Here is a 25,640-nt window from a genome sequence, read left to right as displayed (position 1 = left end):
TGTTAACTTTCTTATTTGACACAGATTTCACACTTAGAAAACAGATTTTTTAAGAGTGTATAAAAGTCGGTTATCGAACACTTCTTCCATGACAATTGTGAATATAATACTAGTCACACACACACACACACACACACACACACACACACACACACACACACACACACACACACACACACACACACACACACACACTTGCATCAGCCCATCCCTGATAAACTGACTAAGAAATGTGAAAGAGTGACTGCAGCTGCCTCTCCACCACAGCTAAAGCCTTCACCTAAGAACCTAATTGCTCCCCTGCCTGCAGTCAGCAGCCCGCTCTCCAATTCACAGCACAGCATGCTGTCACTCTCCCAGCCCTCACAGCAGGGTGTGTGTGTGCGTGCGCATATTTGTATTTGTGTGGGTAGATCTGTGTGTGTGTGTGTGTGTGTGTGTGTGTGTGTGTGTGTGTGTGTGTGTGTGTGTGTGTGTGTGTGTGCGTGCATGTTCATATTTCTATGGATGTGTGTGTGTGTAGTTGAGTGTTTGATGGGGACAATAACATCCTCAAGTTACTCCCAGTTCCCAGTTTAAAGTTTAAGTAACTTCTGAGATAACAGTTCGAATAAGCGACTAACTCTTGGAAGTAAATGCAGGTAAATGTATCCCTCTGTCTCTCTCTCTCTTTCAGTCTGAACAGTCTCACCTCTGTGGATGCCAGGCACGACAGCATCAACAGCACAGGCTCAGACGGCAGCTCGTCCAGCCACTGCCCCCTGCTGGCCGTCGACCCAAAGAACTTCAAGGCCATGTGGAATGAGGAGGTGTCTCAGAACAGGGAGCGCTGGAAGGCCCACGCAGCCAAAGGTACACACGGCTTGGTGCCATGGTCTCATTTAGACTTCAGTGAGACCCTGGGGCGACTGGTGGAGCAAGATGCTGCCATCTGCAAGATTAGGGGTTTGACACCCAGGGGACAGAAGGATGATAGTGTATATTTGTACTGTAGGTTGTTGTGGGTGAACAGCATCTGCTAAATGAACAAATCCAAATGTAATGTAAAGAAACGATAATGAGAAAGGAACTGCAGTAATGATAAGACTATAATTGTAATAGTATGATTATGGACAATGTTAATGCAACAGCAGTAACGAGAGCAATTGCACCACAGACAATTTCCGTTACGTGCAAAACTAAATAGCTTTTCTGCTTACCTGACTTGTGAGTGCGTCATACCATAAGGAAAGAATGCAGACAGATGGTTTTGATTTGCCCTTGGCATTTCAAAATCATAGCCTTTGTTGAAGAGTGAGGTGATTGCATAAATTCAGCTTTTCAGACAGAAATGTCACATTTTCTTGGCAACTCCTGCTCTACCTCTCTCTCTTGCCTTTGCATCTTCCTCTACCCCCCCCCCCCCCCCCCCCCCCTCTCTCAGAAACAGAGGAAAAGGCCAGACGTGAAGCAGAGGAGCAAGCCCAGCAGGAGACCACTGCGGCAAGTCAAGAGGGACAAACAGAACCCGACCAGCCAGAACCAAAGCAGCAGCAGGAGGAGAGCGAGGACAGGGATGGCCCTGAGCCAGAACGTGCTGAGAGCCCATTGGATGAGTGTCCTGTCAGTGACACGGGGGAGGGTGCTGAGACATTACAAAATGGTAAAATGGGGGCACAGCCTCACAATGTGATTATGTAACTCTTCACTTTACTTCAGAAGTTCTTTAGAAGTTTTTAGATGGATTTCTAGTGTGTGTGTGTGTGTGTGTGTGTGTGTGTGTGTGTGTCATACTCCCCAGTGTGTCTCATGCCAGTCATGTCTAATGAATTACAGGAGAGGTGTCAGAGGAAGCCAAATCCCCAGCGAGCGATGACATCACGAAACAAGACGCTGAATGGTAATCAGCACTCATACAGCATCACACACATAAGATTAAGATGTGATAAGTGATCATTAAATATCATTATTTGATCCTAATAGTAATAAAGTGATATTCTTTCATTCTCATATCACCTTCATGAAGGTAGATGAACCCAGCAACACTTGGTAGATTGACTGAACTGATTTCCTTTTTAGACAGAGCTGTTGTGCCAGATCATGTTCCTCAAGTCTCCTCTGCTTTCCCATAGATGTGAGGGTGAGTGAAAGCAGAGAAAGAGGCCTCCATGACCCTGTCCCAAACCACACTGCTGCAGAGGAACCTTCTCCTTATCTATAGCTCTAGTGTGCCGCCTGGTGGACAATACTGACATGTGTATATTAAAATAAATGTTTTTGTTTTTAATTTCCAGTGGTACATCACAGGCTTCTTCTTTTTTTTCCTCTTCCTCTTTTGAAGTGACATACTGGTGGACAAGCCCATGTGATGACTTCATGTCCATAGCCTCTGTATATACTGTAAATATAAATACAGTTCTGTTTTTGTGTGTGTTCCTTTCTTAAAGAGAATAAGTATGCTGATTCAGGCTTTTGGGTGCATCTCCTCCTTTGATCTTGCCTTCAATTTAGTGGCCTTTTCATGTTTTTTTTTTTTCTTTTCTTTCTTTTTTGTTGTTGGTTTTATTTTTGAGGGATTAAATACAAGGGACTGTTTACATGCCTGCATGTGTGTTCGTGGATGCCTGTGTTTGTTTGTTTGTTTGTTTGTTTGTTTGTTTGTTTGTTTGTCTCTTTCTTTGCTTTGGTCAGTTTACCTGTGTATGTGCAAACATCCTTTTGAATCAAATCTTTCCTCCTCTTCCTCTCTTCTTTTCCTGTCTTCATTTTGTATTTATTTGTTTCTTTCTATGTGCTCAACCTGAGACAAGGTGCTTGTGCCCTGTGACGTCTTGTTGTGTGTTATGTTTCTTTTAGTTCGGGTTGTTTATTTGCCATTTGTTACCTGAAGTGCATAGCTCCTTACTGGCTAAGCGATTCTCAGCATGAGTTCACACTAGTAGAAGCATGCAGTTATAGTGTCTGTTATGTGCTCATTCCCATTGAGAATACATTGAGCAGACATGAAGATTTATTTTGTATTAATATTTTCATTTTGTAGTTATTCATTTTAGTCACACATGGATTTTCACCCTTTTCCAGTCCAGTAGTAAATACTACAGAAAGATGATTGATTGTTCCCGTGCATCTGTTGATATGTAACTGTGACTCATGATGAATGTGTTTTATGGGTGACAGCATTCCCTTTGAAAATATCATTTTAGAGGTGAAAGTGCTTTTACTGGTTCGATTGTGCTTTTTAGGCCCACTGTACAGCATGCAAGGACGTTGCATTCTAGTGATATCCTTTTTCTCAGTTGCCGGTGGCAGTGCAGTTGTGTTATTTATTTACATTTTCTTCTGTCAGGTGGTGAGTGAGTATATAGCCATGCAGAATGTCACCAATAGATTGTATCCTCCTAGTTTTCTCACTAAATGATGTTCTTTTAACCCAATGTGTAACGATGTGCTTCAACACATCACCTCTATAGAAGAGCTGTAACCAGTGTTAGACGACTAAACAGAAGCTGCTCTATTGGTTGTAGCACTTTGCTTTGGACAGACGTTTACTTTGGCATGTATAGCTACTGAACAAAAAAGTAATAAATGGACTGTGTATATGTATAATTATTGTATATTGAACATCAGAGATTTGGTTTCAGCTTTGAAATGTCAAAGCTGTTTAAGAAATGGCAGTATTTTTCCCCAGACATTTTATCAATTCACTTTGAGTGTATTTCTGCCTCCTTCCCAGTTTGTCTCTAAAATCGATAAAACAAAGAATAGAAATACAATGACCAATGTTTATATATAGACAATCATATTGACGGTTGTATAGGACTGCCAGAAACTTTACAGGTAGACTCAAGTCCAGAGGAATCAGGATGAAAGGCTTTTAATGTGACACATTTTCAGTCAAGAGAAACCATAGCACTGTGCTTAATATCATCTTTAGTAGCAACTACTCTTGCCTAATGTTACTTTTACCTCCCGAGAAGAAAAAAGACAAGCAGCTTTTCCTACTTTTTCTGAAATACCTTCAACATGATCCGATGTTCTATTTTTTCTAACCCCAAACAGATCTAGGCTTGTATAGTGAATGTAAGATGCTACTACTATTACATATCATGATGCACCAAGGTTTTTTTTGTGTTCATATTTTAGGTTTTGTATTGTATTCATAAATGTATGTATGTGTTCTGAGTTGATACCGATGTAAAATACGAGATGTATAGAAAAATATATCTACACATGTTGACAGTTTGGCCAGATTTAAATTTAAAATTTTGTCAATTTTAGCTCTTTTTAGCAACCTTAACCACACCTGTTTAATGTTTACGGTCATCTCTCAAAGGTTATTATTAGCATTGTAATCCCGTTTGCCTGTAGAACTTTGTCCAACCTCTCCAGACTCTGCATATTACTGTTAACCCTTACCAGTCAATTACATGTACCTGGGCTGTTGGTTTAGAGTAGACTCTGAATGTCTGTTGTACATATGTGATGTAACATCCTAACATCTGTTTGGTAAAGTGGCCATGGTAACACTAAAGTTTAAAGATTTTAACACATTGATATCGGAACAGGCTAAAAGATTTGGTTGCCTGGTCATATGTTACCAGCTATCTCATTTTTGTCACACATTTGTGTTTGATTTGAGTCTTTTTAAGAAACGTATTGATTCCCGGTGTCGCTCCATTTCCCAAAAAATCATTAATGTTTTTGTTTTAATCTTTAATTTGATCCTAATTTCCATAAGCTGTTGTCAAAGTAAAAATGGAATTGTCTTCCATGAATTGTTACATTAGCCAAAATTTGAATCAAGTGCCACAGAAAATGAAGCGCTGTGGAACATAGTAAATCAAAAGGAGAGATTACCAACCTCCTCAGTGTAACTAATGTAGACCTATACCATTACAGATGTTCTTGTATCTCTGCAATGTCTGTGCTTAATAGATTTTGTAATGCTTGATCTTTCAAATTTGGCTGAAACAAACACAAGGATATACTTTCTTTTGAAATGACTACTTTCGGTTTGTTGTCTGTTTTGTTGTGTTTTGGCGTCCGCAGGCTTTGTGTCTGAAGCAGTCCACAGCAGAAATGTGTGCATTCCCTTCAGCCAGCATGTAGTAAGACTGTTTATGCAGGTAGAGACAGCAGGTGTATCCTGTACACTTCACTTTAGCTGTGGCACCTCTTAGGGTGACCAAGTGCATCTTCCCACTGTGACTCTCTCTCTCTCTCTCTCTCTCTCTCTCTCTCCCTCTCTCCCTCCCCCTCTCTATCCTTCATCCCCCCCTCTCTCCTTCATCGCTCTCTCTCTCTCTCCTAGTTTCCTCTCCTCTCTCTGTTTGGCCTTGTTGGAAGTGACGTGTCGACACGCTAGTTTGCCTCCATGCTTCGTGACTGCACAGCCGTAACAATAAAGCTGAACTCAAAGGGCTCAAATCATGTGTGGATGTCTTCATTTTGTTACCGCACTGTTGGTGTGTGTGTGTGTGTGTGTGTGTGTGTATGTGTTTGTGTGTGTGTGTGTGTGTGTGTGTGTGTGTGCATGCATGTGTTTGACAACATCTTTGTTTTTTGAACATGTTTACAGTTTTTCTCGATTGCTTAAGCACGATTTTGATCGTTTTGTTTTGTTTTTCAAAACACTACACACATTTAGCATAACCACTCACCCAATTAGCAAAACAACTCAGATCCTTTGCTAAATGAAACACTCTTGTAAAAACTATACATTCATTTATCAAAACCATATTTTGTTACCATATGAAACACACGTTGTATATGACTTACAGTTTTTCACAGTTGTTAACACACAAAAAGCGAAAATTCTGCACAATTTGCACAACCTTCACTTCATGTACCAATCGCTCGACCCAATTTGGCACTACTTCCCACTCCCTTATCTGCATTAAACTCTGATTTTCCTTGTTTACACTCTGATGTCAATTACACATCACCTTGTTGTCAAAACACTACACACAATGTTCAGTTGTTGCACACACTTCTCAAGTAAAATCTCAAAGCATCAACCTACAACACACAAATAGTCAAATCTCTAAACATTCAGGTCGGTTGAGCAATTTGCAATGAGGACTGCAACTGTATGCTGTATGAGCCTCTGTTTTGTTTGGTGGAGAACGGTGAAAACATCAACAACCAGAGAAGGAGAGGGGTAAGAGTGAGAGGAGGAGGAAGAGGAGGACAAGAAGGATGGGGACAAGGGGGAGGAGGAGTAGGAGGACAAGGAGGAGGAGGACAAGGAGGAGGAAGAGCATGAGAAGGACAAGGAGAAGAAGGAGGAAGAGGAGGAGAAAGAAGAAGGAGAATGGTCATCTCTAATGAGATTTGGGCCGCTGTGGTAGACCATGAGCTCAACCATGGTTTGAGCATGAGGGAGGCTGGCCAGAGTGTCCAACCAAATCTCAGCCGCTTCACAGTTGCTGCCATCATTAGAACCTTCAGGATGGAGAACAGGTACGAAATCTATTTGCCTTGTGTACTGTAATACTGCATATCAATAGAATACAGTGTGCTCACAGTATTTGTATTTTGGAGGACTGAAAGAGAACCAAACCGTGGAGGAAGAACACACACTTTCACCGCCGAACAGGAGACTGAAATTGTAAATATGGTTCGTGAGAACAACGCTATCACACGGTTTACAGTACTGTACTGTGTGTACCGAAATAAAACTTTTTTTGGAACTATGAAAAAAGTAGGCCTACACTGAGACATTTTACAAAAGGAGAAATGGCTCATTCTCCAGAGTCATTGTCATCCATATGGTGTGTTCCATTTCAATTATTGTGTTTTTAATTTTGCACTTCAGTGTGCTGTAAATGCTTGGTAGTGTGCAGCAAATGCTTAGTTGTGTGTACTCAATGAATGTATGTGTGCGTATTTTGAAAATATGGCTGTGTGTACCAAATGAAAACACGAGTTCCATTTTGTGAACAGTTAAGAGATTTGATGGCAAAGAGTCATCTTGCAAAGGAAGTGTCAGGTTTAGCATATTGTGTGTGAGGTTTTCAGTTTTCTGTGTGCAGTTTTGAGAAAGCCGTTATTGTTTTGAAAAACGTGTGTTAACAATTGTGAAAAAATGTAATTCTGTTTGTACCAGTTACACACTGCTGTTGCAAACCTAAAACACTTTTAGCAATTCTACTTCTCAGTGATTAGAGTAGTGTAATTGAAGTACACAGAGAAAGTGCAAATATACAATAAATTCACCAAACATTACACAAGACCAATGCTGAAGACTGATGAAAATATAATGTATTCCTCTCCATCTCCGAGATTCGGGCCACTGTGGTCAACCATGTGGTCAACCATGGTTTGACCATGCAGGAGGCTGGCCAGAGGGTTCAACCAAACATAAACCGCTTCTCAGTTGCATCCATTCTCCGGACATTCAGAAGAGGGAATAGATAAGAAACACTACTATGACAGGAAAACACTAGTTTGAATGCCTTATCAGGAGCATAGTATTCTTGTATTTCGAGTATTTTCCATTGTACTGTATTTGTAAAATTACGTAAACAAATACAAAGTGCAACCATTAATGACCAAGACATATTCCTAAACATCAATACAGTGAGCCTAGCCACAGTGGACTGTGTTCTAAGGCGGAACACCTTGAGAATGAAGCAGGTGTACAGGGTGCCTTTTGTCAGAAACTCCGACAGAGTCAAACAATTATGCTATGACTATGTGCAAGTAAGTCATATAAATTTCCACTGATTGCGTCCTATCAGTACTGACACATTACTGTACTGTATTGTAATCCAATCCAATGTTATTTTCAAGTGTTTCACAACACTACGTAGGTCTATTTCTGATACAACATTGTCAATATTACAGAATTGCAGTAGTTTTTTGTCCTTTTTTATTTTACATTTTTCTTAATTTTTTTGTTGACTGTACTGGCCTATATCCTATTGTTTTTTCTGTGCAAATCATTTACACATTCAGTTGTGTTTGCTGTGATATATAGGCTACAGCACTTTTGGAAAAAATAAAGAAATATTTTAGTCGTTATTGTATATTTGTGTGTTGTTTTATATTTGAGTAAAAACATCATACAGTTTTATTTTACTACAGGAGTAAGCATACAGTAACACTGAACATGAAAAGGCATAATGCTCCTGATAAGGCCTTCATACTGGTGTTTTCCCATTCATAGTAGTGTTTTCCATTGAGCACATCAGTGTTCAATCGATGCTTAGAATGTCTACTCATATAATGGTCTGTGTTTGTCATTTGAAAGCAAAATACCCTTTTGAGGTGACATAACACTGTTTTGAAAGCAAAGTTGCATTTTTCAGGAGATATAAAGGGTTTTGCATTTTGTGTGAGTGGTTTTGGGATTTGTGTTTAGAGTTTTGAGAAAACGAGGCATGTTTTCAAAAAATGTGTTTAAGCAATTGAGAAAAACTGTAAGCACTTGATGGCTGTGTTTAACCAATTGGCTCATAGGTGTGGTGATTTGACAGTCAGTGCTTTGGAATTGCAAGGAAGTGACATCTTGATATACGATACTTCTGTGTCTAATGTATACAAGTGTGTTTAGTGTTTATTGTTTCGCAAAAAGTGTGATGTTGACATGTGCTTATAGTGGTGCAAATCTGGGCCGATGTTTTGCTCCTTGAGTGAAGGTTTTGATAATTGTGTAATACTTTTGATTTTAGTGTTTATCCAATCGTAAAAAACTGTAAGAATCAAAGTCCTTTTGTAACTCTAAATTTCTTGTTTGCTTCTCATTGTGTTTTCTACAAACTGCCACTAGATGTCAATAAAGCGCAGTGCCTTGGCCAAAACCATTGGTGTACCACATCTGAAACTACTACCCACATTGCAATATTACACCCTTGTCTTTGAAGGGTTCTATCTGATGTATTCTACATGCAATGATGTATTCATTGTCCTCCCTTCTTCCTTCACCTATATTCACCTACCAGCTGAAGGCTCAAGATAATTTTAATCACACAGCTGTTCCATCACCACCCTGCAGAAATCCCACCCCCATCCTCTGCACTCTGTCTCTGCGAAGATATTAAATCTAAATACCTTTGGCAGTAAGTGCAATGCAAGTCTGTAAGCCCATATTACTAGGCAAGGGAAGGAAAATTGATTTTGCCATCACAAAATATAAAAGTTAATAAAGAAATGTATTAACATTAACAATGTATTAACAGTGAGAACAATATATAATAGAAAAGATAGATAGAACAATAGATAGAAAAAAAGTAATAATATACTACAGTATATTTATTATTCTATTATTTTTATTATAATAGATAGACATAGTGCTCAGACGTATATGTACTGGCAAAGAAAGATTGCAGAGAGAGAGATGGCAATTTAGAGCAAATAGAGTCATCACACAGCCGCAGAGCAGAAAGAAATCATGGATGGAAACATCACATTTCTGGACACAGTTGGAATGTGTGTGTGTGTGTGAGTTAGAGAAAGAGACAGAGAGAAAGAAAAAGAAAGACTAAGAAAGTGTATTTCTGTGTGTGTGCATGTGTGTGACAATCAGTGAGAAAGAATAGGTATCTGTGTGTATCTTTGTGTGTGTGTGTGTGTGTGTGTGTGTGTGTGTGTGTGCATCTGAATGGTGAAAATTATCACAGGCTTTGTCACACCCACTGCAGTAACATATGTAAGTTCAGCCCCTGACCGGATGCGTAAGAAGTGCGTTCCCAAGGGCCAACCAGCTGGCAACGCTCCTAAGTGCCTGTGGGTGTTCTCACGCGTGGCGGTAGGAGAGCCTAAATGCAGCACCTAGAACCATATGGCTGAGCAGAGAGTAAACGAGCAAAACACATCCTGAAAACAGACAAAAACACAGATAAACCAAAACACATCCTGAAAACAGACAAAAACACAGATAAACCAAAACACATCCGGAAAACAGACAAGAACACAGATAAACCAAAACACACGTAACCTGAGGTGTATAGACAAGCAAAGTCCCGCACCGATCTTGATCTTGCAACTCTTTTGTACATGTGTGCAGTCCAGTAGAATAATGCTATAGATCACTGAGGGAGTACTTAACAAGTAACCCATGAACACCTGAACTCACCTCCAAAAGCAGCACAAAAAGATGGCATGTGAGATGTTAATGGAAGAGCCCTATGGCCCATGCATCGTAGATTCATTGTTACATCAGAGTAACGTCAAGGCACTACTTATCTGTCTGCACTTCCTGCCTTGATACTTCCTGTGTTCTAATATTTTGTTGCGATTAACATGTTGTGTGTGCAATGAGGTCAACTCACTTGGTCAGTAGCGGTCATCATACAGAGTCAGAGATCAACAGTGCCGCCTGGTGGAGAGAAAAAGCTGCCCTGCCCTGTTTACTTTTACCACGTCTATCTTGACAAGATAATACAATTCTACTGAAGGTGTCAGCTTTATGTTGTCTGGTTCGAAGCACTACGTGCCATAAAATGCATGTTACACGAGGGACTGTTGAACATACCCCTGTATTATAAACAAGGCGACCCATAACGTTGTTATACATGAGACGATCTTCCCTTAGATCCCTTAGAACATTGTGATCAGAAAATGTGTCAATATGTATATATAAATCTTTATTTTATAAGAGGTATCATGAGAGGATAGGCAATGGGGTATATTTTATCCCATTTCCCAAACTAAAACAAGGCAGGGCCAAATGTCTCCGGTGGATTAAGTTGTGTGGCAGACCACACAGTCAACTCTACGTTCATTAGCTATCTGCCATACTCTTGTTAGGTTGGAATTTTCCTCTGCTAAAGCAGGGCTCTCAAGTGTCACGCATTGAGCGTGACAGTCACTCATTTCGGTCTTTAGTCACGCACTCCCGCCACACATCGTATTTCTCACGCTGAAAAAAAACTCTAGGCTATTTAATGTGTTGCAGCGCGCAAACATGACCTGGCCGCGCTGCCCTCACCATGGAGGAATCAAACACGTCTCCCCGAATCCCCTGGGGTTCTGCCATGAGGTGCCACTTATCAGCCAATCAAAAGAAAAAATGGGCTACACAATAGCCAATCCGAAAAATACATATTTTCTATCTGGGTAAGATTTAATCCAGCAACCAATTAAAATAAAGCATCCTAGAATTGCGCGCGATTGATCTTCCGGAGCTCCAAGCATCAGTCTTCTACAAAGAGTAAGTCGTCTCCTGTTTTAATGTTACAACACATTTACAATGGTTTGACACAAGCAATGACAACTTGACTGCAGTTAGAGAACATTTCCCAGATGATTAGCATCAGTTTTTAATGAGTGTTTGTAGCCAACACAGCCTGCCTTTACACTATAGCTTTGACTCCGAACTTCGTTAATAGGCTATAATAAATTCGAGTAGGCCTATTAAAAATATATATAGCCTATAATTCGAACGAATATTAGGCAGCCCTTAATATTCAATGATGTTATGGGCATTATTTTTGGTAAATGTGTTTGCTTGAACATTCTATTCAGATTCCGAGGTTTCTTCACGCCTGGTGAAGTTGTGAATCGCGAGCTCATTAGGCATACTAGCATGTTATAAATATCCTGGCCATGGATGCATTAATCATTGCATCTGTCTTTCAAAGATGTCAGGTAAAAAACAAATAAGCATCCTGTCCTTCGCCCAAAGAGGAAAGCCCACTAAAAAGGCCAGAGTAGGCCCAGAGAAGGTTGTAAACACATTAGAGGAGGAGATGGTGGAAGAGGAAGAGACAGTACAGGTTGAAGAGGAAGAGACAGTACAGGTTGAGGAGGAAGAGACAGTGCAGGTGGAGAAGGAGGAGACGGTGGAAGAGATGGTGGAAGAAACAGTGGAGGAGATGGCTAGAACAAAAGAGAGAAAAGTCCCAGGAGCAGCCCTACAAGACCTCTTTTAATAGTGAATGGACCTCTAAATGGCCATTTATTACTGTAGGAAGCACCAGCTCATATTACTGGTGCTCTATCTGCCGCCAAGAGACCTCGTGTGCCCATCCAGGTGTGCAGGATGTGACAAGGCACATAGGCAGTAAGGGGCATCAGCCCAAACAGCAGGCACTGAAGTCAACCAGCACAACTAATAAATCCAATTCTATGACTATGGCATATATAATGGGAACCAACACCAAAAATGATAAAAGAGTCCAAAAAAGCAACAAACACCTACAATAAACATAATTCTCTTTCTCTCTCTCTCTCTCTCTCTCTCTCTCCCAAATTGAATACATACTTTGTAATTGGTTGAATTGTCAGTGCCATGTGTCAAATCTTTTCTGCAAGTCTGAGCAATTATTAACAACAAAACACTAAAAATAATATGGGGGGGGCGGGGCTGGTCTGTGGGCATACGGCAGGGGCGGGACGGGCGGAATGGGGGTGGGCCGGGGGCGTGGTCAGGGGGGGGATATGTCACTCTTGCCTGTCTTCAAAACTTGAGAGCCCTGGCTAAAGCAATCAACTAAGCCTACATGATCATAGCGATTTATTTCGGTGTGTACAAACCCTCATGGAACGAACTGAACGAATTCGATTTCGCGCCGAGAATTTGTGAGGGTCATAGAGTTTTCCATAGACATATATACAGAAAGGCTGTTAATGGGTTCCTGTATCAGCGAATTTTGCGTGTCAGTCTACACAACGGAAAAAACTGAAAACACTGTTTGTCACTTTTTTAATAGCTAGGGCGTTAATAGGTATCTTTACGCTAGCTAGACAGTTAGGACACTGTCAGGGGCAGGTTAATGCTAGTTATAATAAACGTAGGTCTACATCTCAGTGCCTCTCCAGATTAGTTAAATTAACTGAAGGTAAATTAATTAAATCTTTGCCTGCGGTGCATGAACAATGCTGGTATTGGATGTATTTATCTGCAATCGTGATGACCGTGAGATGAGGCTTCTCCCTCTTGCATAGTGATCTGTACATTTTCGCCTCAAATTTAAGCTTGTTATCCACCATATCTAGTTTTAAATTTCATACATATCCCTCCATTGCATAATGAAGTCCCTTTTGAAGGCTTCTAGACGAAATCAGGTTCTTTTGTCTCCAAAAGTTGTATAGAGCCTCTTGGGATATCGTTTTGACACTGATAGCTGCCATTGTAAATTCTAGTCAGCTCTGATAACTTGTCCGAGTTAGCAACAGTAACTAAGGGGGGCGGGGCTTAGCCATAGGTCAATTGTCTCAAGAGCGCCTCACAGGTTGGTACGTGCTTAGACACAAACAACTGACTAGCACTATGCCACCTAGGCACATGAAGCAGCAATCTAAAAGCATCATTGTAAGCTACTTTCAGTCTCTGTATACTCCTTTTCCTGTATTTAGACCACAACTGAGCAGTGTACAATGGTGTTATGTAGGTTCTAAACAGGGAACATTTAACTGAGTCTGAGCACATAGAAAACTTCCTTAATAACATATTGGCCTGAGAATATATTTTATAGCGCTGTCGATATATATCGTTGTCATCTGTCCAATCATCAGAAATGACATGGCCCAGATATTTTATTTCCTCACAAACACCAAGGGGACTGCCAGATAAATAAAAGGTAGGGAAGGTTAATTTCCTGTCCTGATTACTTCTGACTATCATTATGTGGCTTTTCTTTGCATTATATTTTATATCATGATCTATGCCATACTGAGAGCACACCCTCAGCATCTGTTGCAGCCCAGCACTATATGGGCTGAGTAACACCAAATCATCTGCGTACATCAGATGATTGACAATAGATTCACCTACAAGACAGCCTGTATTTGTCTTATTCAGCTGGCTTGATAAGTCGTCCATATAAACATTAAACAAAAAGGGAGATAAAATTCCTCCTTGTCGAACTCCGTTACCAACATAGAAAGGAGCTGATACAACATTGTCCCATTTAACATGAAAAGTTTGATTGGCATACCAGAACACCAAAATCCTCACAAGAGGTTTAGGGACACCTCTCGCTAGCAGCTTCATAAACATTGTTTCATGACAAATTCTATCGAAAGCTTTGGAAGCATCAATGAACAGATGAATTAAGACTTGTGTACCTAGAGACAATCTCCTTCAGAGCATAGATACAGAGATCAGTACCATGTTTTCTTTTAAACCGGTATATGTTTCACACTAATATAAATGTGATGTAGCATGAACAGCGGTGGAAATTACAAGCAAAAAAAATCGTCTCTGCTTCTGCAGACCATATATCATGCATAAGAACATAGGAAGAAAGGCCAGGTGTATGTGTGGACTGCAACTTTGGTGTGGTGACTCGCACTGTGACCTTTGTGTCATAATGATCCTCTACCATTTGTGTGCTTGACCCCTTAAGCCAAGAGCCCCCCCCCCCCCAACAGCATTGGGCTCAGCAGGCACACTTGTGGCCACACTCATGGCACAGACACCCATCTGGATGCCTGCCCAGCTCATGATGAGGCCAGATTCACCAGCTCTAACTGGGCACAGGACTCGTGAAGGAGGAGGGCGTCTGACAAAGGGAGAGATCATGTGTGCCAACGAGGAGAGTCCAGAGAGACTGGGGAGACTGGGGGGGGGGCTTCAGCATCCCAGGGATCTACAGACATGCACACGTTAAGTATAGGATTACTCACAAGGGTGTGCAAGCAAACACAAGCAGGCACACTTATGAATACACACACACATACACACACCCTCACACACACCCTCATTGGCCTACACATGCACACTCCTACACATAGTACGCACACATGCATACACACATGCACACTCCCACACACACGCATACTCACTCACATACACACACATGCACACTCCCACACACACACGTATACTCACTCACATACACACACATGCACACTCCCACACACACACGTATACTCACTCACATACACACACATGCACACTCCCACACACACACATACTCACTCACATACACACACATGAACTGCCAGAGATGGGCCAGAGCATACAGACCCTGCGGCACAGGTAGATAAGCCTTGACCTATCCATTCACTAAATGAACTAAATGCTGCCAAATAATACCAGGCCTGTTAAAGATCACACAGTGCTCTGGGACATTTGTTAATGGACACTTAAGCAGATGAAACCCGGGAAGTCCCCAATAAATAGCACAAGGAATGAAACCTTTTTTCCTATTTTCCTATTTCAAATTCAACCTCGTCCTTTCTCTATGTGTCATATTGTACTATGTCACTGATACTGGTGAAGTGGCCATATTACTTGTACTCTTTGGGTGTCTAAAATGGCCATGGTTCATATCCCAGTTTCTTCCCTTACCCTAATCCGGGTTCATATTCCCAAAAGAATATCCCCCCCCCCCCCCCCCCCTGGATAGCCTGTGGCATGTGTGTGTGTGTGTGTGTGTGTGCATGACAGATGTTCTGATATTCTGTTTCTAACCTGTCTCTGTTCTCTCCCATATAATAGGACCTTTACCTGCAAATGCTGATGGCTGTTATAACATAGTTCCTCATCACCATCATTCATAATTATACATACACATATAAGGTAACATAGCTCTGTCCAATCACTTTGTCTCTTTTCTTCCCCTCCTACTCCAGACTATCTCCACTGTAGGATGCTGCTGCAGTCTTTCCCACCCGATCTACCTGCAGAAACCCTCTGCTTACAGCTGCCCATTCCCACCAAACTACCATAGACAAATTCTAGTCTGCTTAAAATACACACTATATGCCAGCCTTTTTACCCATAATATATACAAATGCCATCACTGTATACACTGTTTACCCATTAAGCTGTTCTACAACCAATACCTTGAATGCTGGCATTTTTATCCACTACTAATTCTGTATATTTCATATATGTACCTTCTTTTATGTTTCATGGAATCATGTATGTATCATGTACTTGTGCCGCATGTGTATGAATCCATCTGCTTGCTCCTGATTCTCTCTTGTCCTTCCCAATCCTCCCTTCTCTCTCTGTCTCTCTCTCTCTCTCTCTCTACCCTGCCGGCCCCAAGCAGATGGGTCCCCCCTTTGAGCTGAGGTTCTGCTCAAGGTTTCTTCCTGTTAAAAGGGAGTTTGCCTCAATTGCCTTAGTACTAAAGTAACTCTAGACTATTTAAATTTTTTATTGGTGTTATGTAAATAAAATTGACTTGACTTGAAATTAATTGAATGAACGCTCAACTCATAAGGACAGCTTTACATGAAACTGCACAATGCATTCAGACACCATTAACAGTGAAGGACTGGAAACAAATAAGTGAAGATCATGGAAAACCCATATATATCCATAAGGATTGCTGACAGGAGGTGCATTGTCCTCAAAATTGTAATATTGATTTAGACGAGTGACTTGAATAAAGCCAATTTAAATGGCCAGTATTGGAAGGGTGATAGAAGGATGATTTCCATCACACCACAGTAAATTGAAAACACAGGTAACAGTTTACTACACATGATAAACATAAAGGGGGAAAAGGGTTATATGTGATGCATCTCATGTGAAGCACTACTGTGTACTTTATTATTTAACTTCATGTGTGTTCATTTAAGGGGACCTTAGAAAGGATGAAACCTTCGGTCAGGCAGTCAGCTCACAAAAATAAACAGCAAATTGTGTATTTCCCCCTACAGGATGCTTGATGTGTTTTTTTGAAATACCCATGGACATGTGTTACAAGATCAGCTAAATTGAATCTGCTATTAAAATTCAGGTGTAAATTGGCTGTAAATGTAAAATGTAGTCAGAGAACAGATCTCTCGGCTTCAGCCATGCCGACACCATAGTAACAGGATTCCAGAATAAGGGATGCTCTGCATGCTTCTCCATCTCGCATGTCTCACATTCACACATAGTCATTTTGGATTGGTTCTTTTTTTTCATCTTCCCCATCAAATAACATATTGAAATGAAGGAGCAACTCGACAGCTTGTCTTTGGTGTCTTGCTGAAGACTCACACGGTGATTTAACATTCCAGGACTGACACAGTAAGTAAGCAAAGCGCTAGGGGTCTATGCTCTACATGCCACATCAGGTAAGGGTAGACACATACACCTGCAGACAGAAAGTCAGACACAACCAAATACGCATGGTGCACAGACTCAGATGGAAAACAGAATCACAGACGAATCATTAACACAGGTTATTAGACACAGACATATTATAGATTCGAAAATGACCATGGAACGCAGAGAATCACGAGAACTATCGACACGGAAACGCACTCTCATGTTACAGCGTATTTCATAATTCTTTGTCTATTGTCTTTCTCTTCATCCTCTTCTTCTTTTTTCTTTCTTTCTCTGTTTCCCTTTTTTTCTTTCTCTCCTCCTCCTAATATGTGCATAAATGTGATGTTCTGACTTCTTCTCACACTTCTCTGACCGTGGAGACTGGGGGGCGGTGTGTGTGTGTGTATGTGTGTGTGTGTGTACTGGCGAGTGCACCTGTATGTTGGCAAGTGCAGACATATGGCCATTGTAATTGGCTACAACAGCACAGCTGCAGAATCGCTCCTCTAAGACCTGCTCTTCACTAATAACGCCCACAAACAAGAGGCCATTCCTGCACACACACACACAAAGAAAGAGAGAAAGTTCCAGCCCGACCCAAGTTCATATAAAAATACACAATGCAGCATACACTTATATACAGAAAAACGTACAAACACACATACACACCGAAAATTAATGCATTAGGTAATTTACAGTATATACACATAGAGATGCACACATTCAAATTCACAAGCATTCAAATTCAAAATGGCACAACTTAATTTACAACTTTTTGCCCTTTGAAAATACTATTAAAATTCAAGTCAGCAATAAAGATGAAAAACATGGCAGATAAATATCCTGAGAAGGTCGCAAATTTCAAATCCTGTTCGATAGTAAAATATGATTACAGTAATAGCGGTTTCTCATAATATGAAATATTTTGATGTTCAGCTCCCTCTGTAACGAACACACTTGTATATTCATTAGGTCTGGCTGGAGGTGGTAATTATCCCTACGGTGATTAAGCTACCATTTAAATACTGTGTAATGCCTATTCACAGTGCTTATTCCATTAGACTTACAAAAGGAAACTGCTCATCAGTACAACACAAGGCAATTAGTCCTGACTTCCTATCAAGGGAGAGATGGGTGCCATATTTTAAGTGAAATGTGGAGTGTTACAAGGGTGTGTCAGGTGTGTGTATGCGAGGGAGACGAGGTAAACTTAGACTATGAGCATATGCACCATGGAGAGGTGTCAGAGGAAGGTTCAGTTCCACCAAGGTGGCATGGAGGAACAATGGTGGTGAAATCACACTCCTAACACTATATTATACAAACACTCTCTCTCTCTCTCTCTCTCTCCCTGTCTCTCTCTATCTTACTCTTTTTTTAGACTGCTTTAATACACTGTTGCTTAAATCACCCCTCCCCCACTCTCTGTGTCAATTCGATTCAATTCAAAGTGCTTTATTGGCATGACTAATAGGGCATTTGTATTGCCAAAGCAGTCAGACAATGGATAAGAAATCTCTCTCTCTCTCTCTCTCTCTTTCTACCCTCTGTCTCTCTCTCCTTCACCCTGGCAAATTGGATGAGTTGCTGGTCTCTGCTGGTGAGGTCATTTGGCTAACTGTGTTGCCATTCCACACAGACTAGAGGTTCACCTGTGGCTGGCAGCATAGCAGATGTGACCACGGTTGCTAGCACCATCTCAACTCACACGTTGTCTTCTCGTCTAATATCGTTTTCTCTCCTGTGGTCTCGCCGGTGCTGAGGCACGAGGACATGCTCTTCTTCATTAGCGGCTCCTCTCCACACCTCTGCTCTAAAAGCTGATAATGTGATAATTAAAACAGCTGACAGCACAGAGCTGTCACCCACACCTCAACTCCACCTTTAGCCAAGTGGTAGCGGTGGTGGTTGTAGGGAGGTAGGGGGTGGGGGGCGGGGGCGTTGGTTGCTGGGGGGAAGTCACCAGCCAATCCTGGTGTGCTCCCTAACCCCTGGCAGACTTTACAGCGGAGGTGACTGATGGCGCCCACGGGGTGAATCAAGCACAGCTCTGGGGGCTGTTGCATCTAGAGGGTTAGGAGACAGAGTAACACCAGAGTCACGGAAGTCACGGAGAATGAAACAACCTCTCCAATCTGTTGCTTTATAAGTTTGTGAATTTGCGTGTGTGATAGAGAGAGAGAGAGAGAGAGAGAGAGAGAGAGAGAGAGAAAGAGAGAGAGAGAAAGAAAGAAAGAGAGACGGGGAATGTGTGTGTTTATATCCAGGTGTGTATGTCTGTTTTTTCTGGGGGGGGGGTTACCTTTCTCCCTCTCTCTTGGTCTCTTTTTCTTTCTCAACCACACAATGATTTATTACCTGAAAAGACCAGAGAACTAATTAGTGGAGTAATTAATTAATCTAAATTTGCATATTTGCATTTGCAATTAGTGCAGTCAACTGATTAGTCTGAAATGGGGAGTTTGACTCATCAGATGCTAGAGAGTGCACTGGACCAAAACCTACCAGCTGAGACATTTTAGGGGGCAGACTGTGTATGTATGTATGTGTGTGTGTGTGTGTGTGTGTGTGTGTGTGTGTGTGTGTGTGTGTGTGTGTGTGTGTGTGTGTGTGTGTGTGTGTGTGTTTGTTGGAGTGTGTGGGTGCATGAGTGTGTGTGGAGGAGAGTGGCCAGTGTGTGTGAGAGTGTGTTTGAGTAAAGTCGCAGTGATATACACACTGACATGGCTATGGGCAATGGCTATGAGCTACCAATATATTGTCAGTAGGTAGATGCTGGTTAGATTGATGCAGTAATTCATACCAATGACTGTAAAATTCTTAAGCACTTAGTACCTTCACACAATCCCATCAGCACACAATCTGTATCTGTGTAGTGCATAGGTATCTAAAGCAGAGGTCCCTTAATTCTTGCCATATATACATTTCATTAAGTAGGATGTCTTTAATGGACTTCTGAGAGTCTTTGTATCTGCCTACTTGGCCTTAGCTCCATCATAAAGTGTCAAGTGTATAATTACATCCAGTAGGTATTATCAGGTGCCTCGTATTCAGTATTTATTTCCTCGTTACTGATAAATACTAGTGAGAGCTGCATTAGGGACCACAGAATAGTATTTGTATTTTTGACTTATTTGAAATTGACATTGAATTTCAACAGCATTGTCCTTGCCTTATTTATCCTTTCCTTGAACCCTGAACTCATTTGTTTACACTTCTTTTAAAAAGCAGCTTAAAAACAAGCAAACAAACAAACAAAAAAATACTCTGGATTCTGTGTGGTGATGGAGATGCAGATGAATTGAGCATTAGTCTTTTTTTCCCTTAAGTCTGAATGTTTTTGGGGATGGGAAATGAAAGGCTCCCCGTGCCCATTACCAGAGATGCCAGATGAGCTGTGCGGGACGCAGCTCCCTGGAGACCGTGCCACGTGATCAGCACTGCCACAAGACGTCAGTGGCAGATGGCATGGGTACCCGCTCTGGCAGTTGGCATGAGTGTCATTTCTCAGTGAGATAGAGAGAGAGCGAGCGAGCGAGAGAGAGAGAGAGAGAGAGAGAGAGAGAGACAGAGAGAGTGTCTGACAGTCCTGCTCAGTGCACAAACAAGGTTGCTGGAAACAAGGAGGGTTTGAGCATACAAGGCAGGTGATACTAGGATATCCAGGCAAGGAGAACTCAAAAGGTAAAACATGTTTATCTGTTTCTCTTGTTTCCTTGCTAAGTTGTAGTACAGTTATACATGTGAAGCATACAGAGGCAGTGCTATGTTATGCTGGAAGATAATGGCAATGTAATCAAATGAGCACATTGCAAGAATTGTAATTACTACTGTAATTTGTAAAATATAGAAAGCCCAGTATAGTGTTAGGCTACTGTAGGCCAGTAGTCCCTGTAGTACATACTGTGTGACACGCATACAACTGTGATGCCGTTTATGATTTTTCGTATCTGCGTGATTGTTCTACAGGGACATGTTGACAATACCATTCGAAGAACACGACATGATGTGCGAGCCTCCTTTTGGTGCCAGTTTTCCTCGTGAGAACATTGGCGAGCAACGGAAACAAGATATCCTCCATCCAGTACCCGATGACACGTCCCATTCCGAGACAAAAGACACAGAGGACGAAAACTCGGAGAGAGAAGAGGACGAAAGGGACGTGTGTCACGACGACAATGAACACCCGAAGAGGAGAGGCCCTCGGAAAAAGACAGGTCGCGCAGAGAGGGTCAAAGTGCGGCGTCATGAAGCCAATGCGCGAGAACGCAGTCGCATGCACGGACTGAACGACGCACTCGAGGGCTTGCGCAAAGTTGTGCCCTGCTACTCCAAAACACAGAAACTGTCTAAAATCGAGACGCTTAGACTGGCGAAGAACTACATTTGGGCCCTGTCGGAGACCTTAAGTGCCGGGAAAAGACCCGATTTGCTTTCCTTTGTCCAAACATTGTGCAAGGGATTGTCACAGCCGACCACCAATTTAGTAGCAGGTTGTCTGCAGCTAAACGCCCGAAATTTTGTCACTGATCACAACGGAGAGGTGGCCTTCTCCGGCAGGCCCACATATGACGTGCTGTACCCTTACCAGAGCTCGGACATGGGCACGCCCACTAGCCACAGCACCGGCACCATAGACGGGACCAAAACATTCCGACCCTATAACTACCAAGGCCCATATGAGCCATTTTATGAGGGCGCGTCTCCCGAGGGCGGGAGTCCACACTTTGAGGGTCCGCTCAGTCCCGCTATGAACTTCAACGGCATCTTTTCACTAAAGCACGAAGATCCGGCCGAATATGGTAAGAACTGCCACTACGGAATGCGATACTGTGGAGTGCCGACTCGTGGAGCACTCGCCCAAAACTCCATGTACAGGATGTCCCCTGACAATCAATTCCCTTATGACCTGCATCTGCGCAGTCAGTCCATCCAAGACGAAATAAATGCGCCTTTTCATAATTAATGGGCAACGTAAAAGGTTCCAATTCCCTTTTGACTGTTAATTACTGACTGCACATTTTATGCACTGAAGATGAAATCAGTTTTATTCGGGCTTATTCACAGTTAATTGCGTACTATATGTATTTATTTAATTCCCAATTAATTGGGCCTACGTTTACAAGAATTTAGGTTGATTGTATTTTTATTTCAGATTTTGTATGACAAGGTTTGAATTGTATTTATTCAATGTATGAAATAAATGAAAAGTCTGTGCAATCAAATGTAATGATGCAATCAGTATGTTTTCAGTAGTAAATGCTGCTTTTGATTTTAAAGTAAGTTTTGAAATAAATTCATGTTAAGGGTGTAATAATCTATGCAAACATGCATCGCTATTAACCGACACAAAACGAAATTTTAGTGAGAACTAACGTTATCCTATCCTTGACCTTCAAGTCACAATTGCAAATACAAAATTGCACTATAAAAACATACCTCCTAGATATCTATTGATTAAATAGTTAAACGAACTGACAAATCATATTAGAGAGATATTCACTTTCAGGCACGGTTTTGAAGTATGACATGATTGCAGTCTAACAGATGGGGTGATCTGGCATGAAATTCAGTGGGCTAAACATATAGCCTACTGGCTTACGGCAGATTAAAGGGATTTCGGAAATGAATGCAGATTTTCCTATTCTGCTGTATGCCTTCTGTTTTGAAATCATCGCAAGTGGACAAATGTTAAAAGCAGCATAGCAGGCCTACAACTGTATGTTTGGCGGTTAAAGAATATCTAGCTTGTTATTCATTATGGATCGTGGTTCACAATGTAAATAGAACAAATTATGTATAAATACTGTGAACAACATTGTGATGTTTTAACTCTGCCTGCATATCATTTGAGCTGTGTATGCTGGTATTACTGACATACGTTTCCAGTTTCAAGTTTTACATCATTGTGTTCTTTCTTTCTTCCGTTGACTTTCTTACTAGTTCAGTCACTCGTTGTTTAGCTGTGAAAGAAGAGGTAAAAGGTGCGGTGCGACCTGATGCTATAGGCCCACGAGGCTTGGGGTGCTGGTGCTTCTTCTTCTTCTTCTTCTTCTTCTTCTTCTTCTGCTAAATTTACTTATGACTCTGATGTATATTACTGGTCATCTGCAATGTGTTTTACTCCTTTTATTTTTTTTTACGTGTAAGAAGTGTCTATTTCAAATAAAATATGGAACCAGCGAGAGTCTTTCCCATGTAATTTACCCTGCTCTTACAGTGTGAAATTTGGCAACTGCAGATATTAAATTAATATTAGGCCACAATATTTGTCAAAGAAAAGTTGACAAAGTTTATATATATAAAGATAAATATATATTGTGTCCATGTTTTGATTGCGTACAATAGAGTACATATTGGGACGAAGTTGCGCACATGTTAATACTTAAGTTGAAGACGTGAAGTTTAGGTAACGAATGACTATCAGACTATCAGTCACTAATCAGCTGACAAAATTCGCAACCACAACGACCATGAATAAAATAACAAAATAACAACACATATGACAATGATAGCATAATAAAAATGCGCATATTACTTGATATTTGTAACTGTGCAGGTAAAGGTAACAAAGCAAGGAAACAGAAAGTAGGCCTACGACAACAGCGTGTATAATTTTACATAAAGGAAGAGTGACTGTTGAAAGAGGAATTTTGAGCAATTGTAGGGAAAATGTCTCAGCTCTGGCTAATTTTAGATGGCCTCATGTTTCCATACCTCAAGTTAATATTTAGTTTAGTCAAGTTAATATTTTGTTAAGTTTAAGTTATTCGATCGTCTGAAAAAGAACAAGCCCTACCAAGTCATGACAAAATATAATTGTCGTCAAAATGATTAAATACAGACTGGAGCTTAAAGAAATGTATTGTGAAATGTTGTGAAATATATAACTTTGTAGAGTTGCTGCATTGTTACAAAAAAAAATGAAAGCGGTTGTTCCTCGACGCGTCCGGATTTCCAGAAACATTTTGACGCTGTCTAAAACTATAACTTAATTGATACAGTAGATTATTCTGCATGGATAATAACACCAAAGGTCCAATGGAACAGCATTTTTGAGTTTTTTAAATGTTGTTTGGCATCATGTCGCTGATCTGTTGCGCGACTAGGCCTGTCCGTCTATTGGCAGTGTCAAGGGATGGAAAGAAACGTCGGACATCGGCCAGAAAGACTGCTATTTGCTTTGTTTTCTCAACCAGAGGGCTAACAAATATATGTGATATATCTATTCCTGCCCTTACACCACCAACGCCCGAGCAATAGGACTACTGCAACAGAACTACGAAAGACAAGCTGATAGATGTGAAAAGATTGTTTTTCCAGTATGTCAGTACATCCAGGAACACATGACTTTGCGCACTAATGCGCTAACAAATACTTTCAAACTCAGATTCTAACATTTTAACAATAATAATAGGAAAAGTTACGTCTCAAATTGAAACAAAAATACATTGTTAGGGGACATCAACGAGCAAGACTACATCTGAAGTTATTTGTATTGCTTTTTTAATTCACTGAAAGCGGGGCTGGATGACATATGTACTGGCTACAAAATAGAATGACATAATAGAAACAGAACAGATAATATTGTACTGCATTAATCCAAAGCCAGAATCATTGGTTTTGGGGCCAAGGTTAGACATTTTCATATAAGGACAATAGCCTTCGTTAGCTATCAAACATTTTAATGTTTAACAAAAAAAATTAACTTTTTTACACTTTGTACCTTAAAATTGGTTGCGCACCCCCCCCCCCAAAAACGATTTCAGTTGTCTAGAAATGTGACACCCGACGCTAGCATGTGAGGCAATCATTTTTACACTACTGATAAACAGTATGCCATTTATGAACACAAATGCACACTTTTTGTCGAGTAGGAAATGTTAAAGGAAGGATTTTATAAAATGTAATTTGGCCTAAATATCACACATTAATGACATACCACAAATGCACTTTAATGGTTAAGCATTTAACTGAAAAAAATAGTGTACATGTTTTTTAAATCACCAGATGCATTTATTGATTAGTGCTTCCTGTTGCTTGCACATGAGCCAGTGTACAGATCCTCACACAGTATTTAGGGCCCATTCAGGGCAGTCTGAGCTTGGCCTGGCTCCTCCATAGTGGAAAGGCACCAACACACAAATTAGTGCCAGCTTGGGAGGGCGCATCTGAGTTAATTGTTTTTCCTGGTACCATCCACACCCCAGATAGAAGGTGACTCTAAAACGGATCAGATCGGGTGCCAGGTCACGGCTGGATCCGGATCCGTTTCCAGCGATGATGTACTGCCTGGGAAAGGTTCAAATCGGAAATGCCAGGGATAAGAGATGGCATCAGCTGGTGTGGTTCAGGATTGAGAGGAGGTATGGAGGTGAGTGTGTGTGTGTGTTTGCGCGTGGGGTGGGGTGGGGTTGCTCCTCTTGAGGCAGTTTAGAAATGCCGTTTGAAAGTGAATAGGGCCCCAGTGGCGCTGTGCTGTTGGCACACGGGTTAACAGGGTGTCTCTCCTGAGGTTGGCACCGCAGCAGGGTACCTTCAGGCCACTTGCATGGCTCTTCACAAACACACACACACACACACACACACACACACACACACACACACACACACACACACACACACACACACACCCACACACACACACACACACACACACACACACACACACACACACACACACACACATTTGTCCTCCCCCTTCTCTCCCTCTGTT

At 41.2% G+C, this 25,640-nt stretch overlaps 2 protein-coding genes across 2 annotated transcripts in view; both read left to right on the top strand.

Moving 5' to 3' along the window:
* pde1cb (phosphodiesterase 1C, calmodulin-dependent b) overlaps positions 1 to 5,406 on the top strand; it is a 69,893-nt gene extending 64,487 nt beyond the window's left edge. The window contains exons 15-19 of the mRNA XM_031559373.1: positions 677 to 852; positions 1,424 to 1,642; positions 1,816 to 1,879; positions 2,112 to 5,105; positions 5,291 to 5,406. Coding sequence (XP_031415233.1) covers positions 677 to 852; positions 1,424 to 1,642; positions 1,816 to 1,879; position 2,112 — 460 coding nt within the window. The 3' untranslated portion in view covers positions 2,113 to 5,105; positions 5,291 to 5,406. The remainder of the gene's footprint in view (positions 1 to 676; positions 853 to 1,423; positions 1,643 to 1,815; positions 1,880 to 2,111; positions 5,106 to 5,290) is intronic.
* Positions 5,407 to 20,416: 15,010 nt separating this feature from the next.
* neurod6b (neuronal differentiation 6b) lies at positions 20,417 to 23,107 on the top strand. Its single transcript, XM_012835263.3, has 2 exons — positions 20,417 to 20,608; positions 20,894 to 23,107. The coding sequence occupies exon 2, from the start codon at positions 20,898 to 20,900 to the stop codon at positions 21,888 to 21,890; it is 993 nt and encodes a 330-aa protein (XP_012690717.1). The 5' UTR covers positions 20,417 to 20,608; positions 20,894 to 20,897; the 3' UTR covers positions 21,891 to 23,107.
* Positions 23,108 to 25,640: the final 2,533 nt, after the last annotated feature.

Source organism: Clupea harengus, chromosome 22 (assembly GCF_900700415.2).
Source record: "Clupea harengus chromosome 22, Ch_v2.0.2, whole genome shotgun sequence".
Classification (NCBI taxonomy): Eukaryota; Metazoa; Chordata; class Actinopteri; order Clupeiformes; family Clupeidae; genus Clupea; species Clupea harengus.
Note: the sequence above shows the minus strand (reverse complement) of the source record. Positions and strands in the feature narration are given on the sequence as shown.

Bases quoted from the DNA above. Each gene is read 5' to 3' on its own strand.
- neurod6b (XM_012835263.3), top strand. From the start codon at position 20,898: ATGTTGACAATACCATTCGAAGAACACGACATGATGTGCGAGCCTCCT.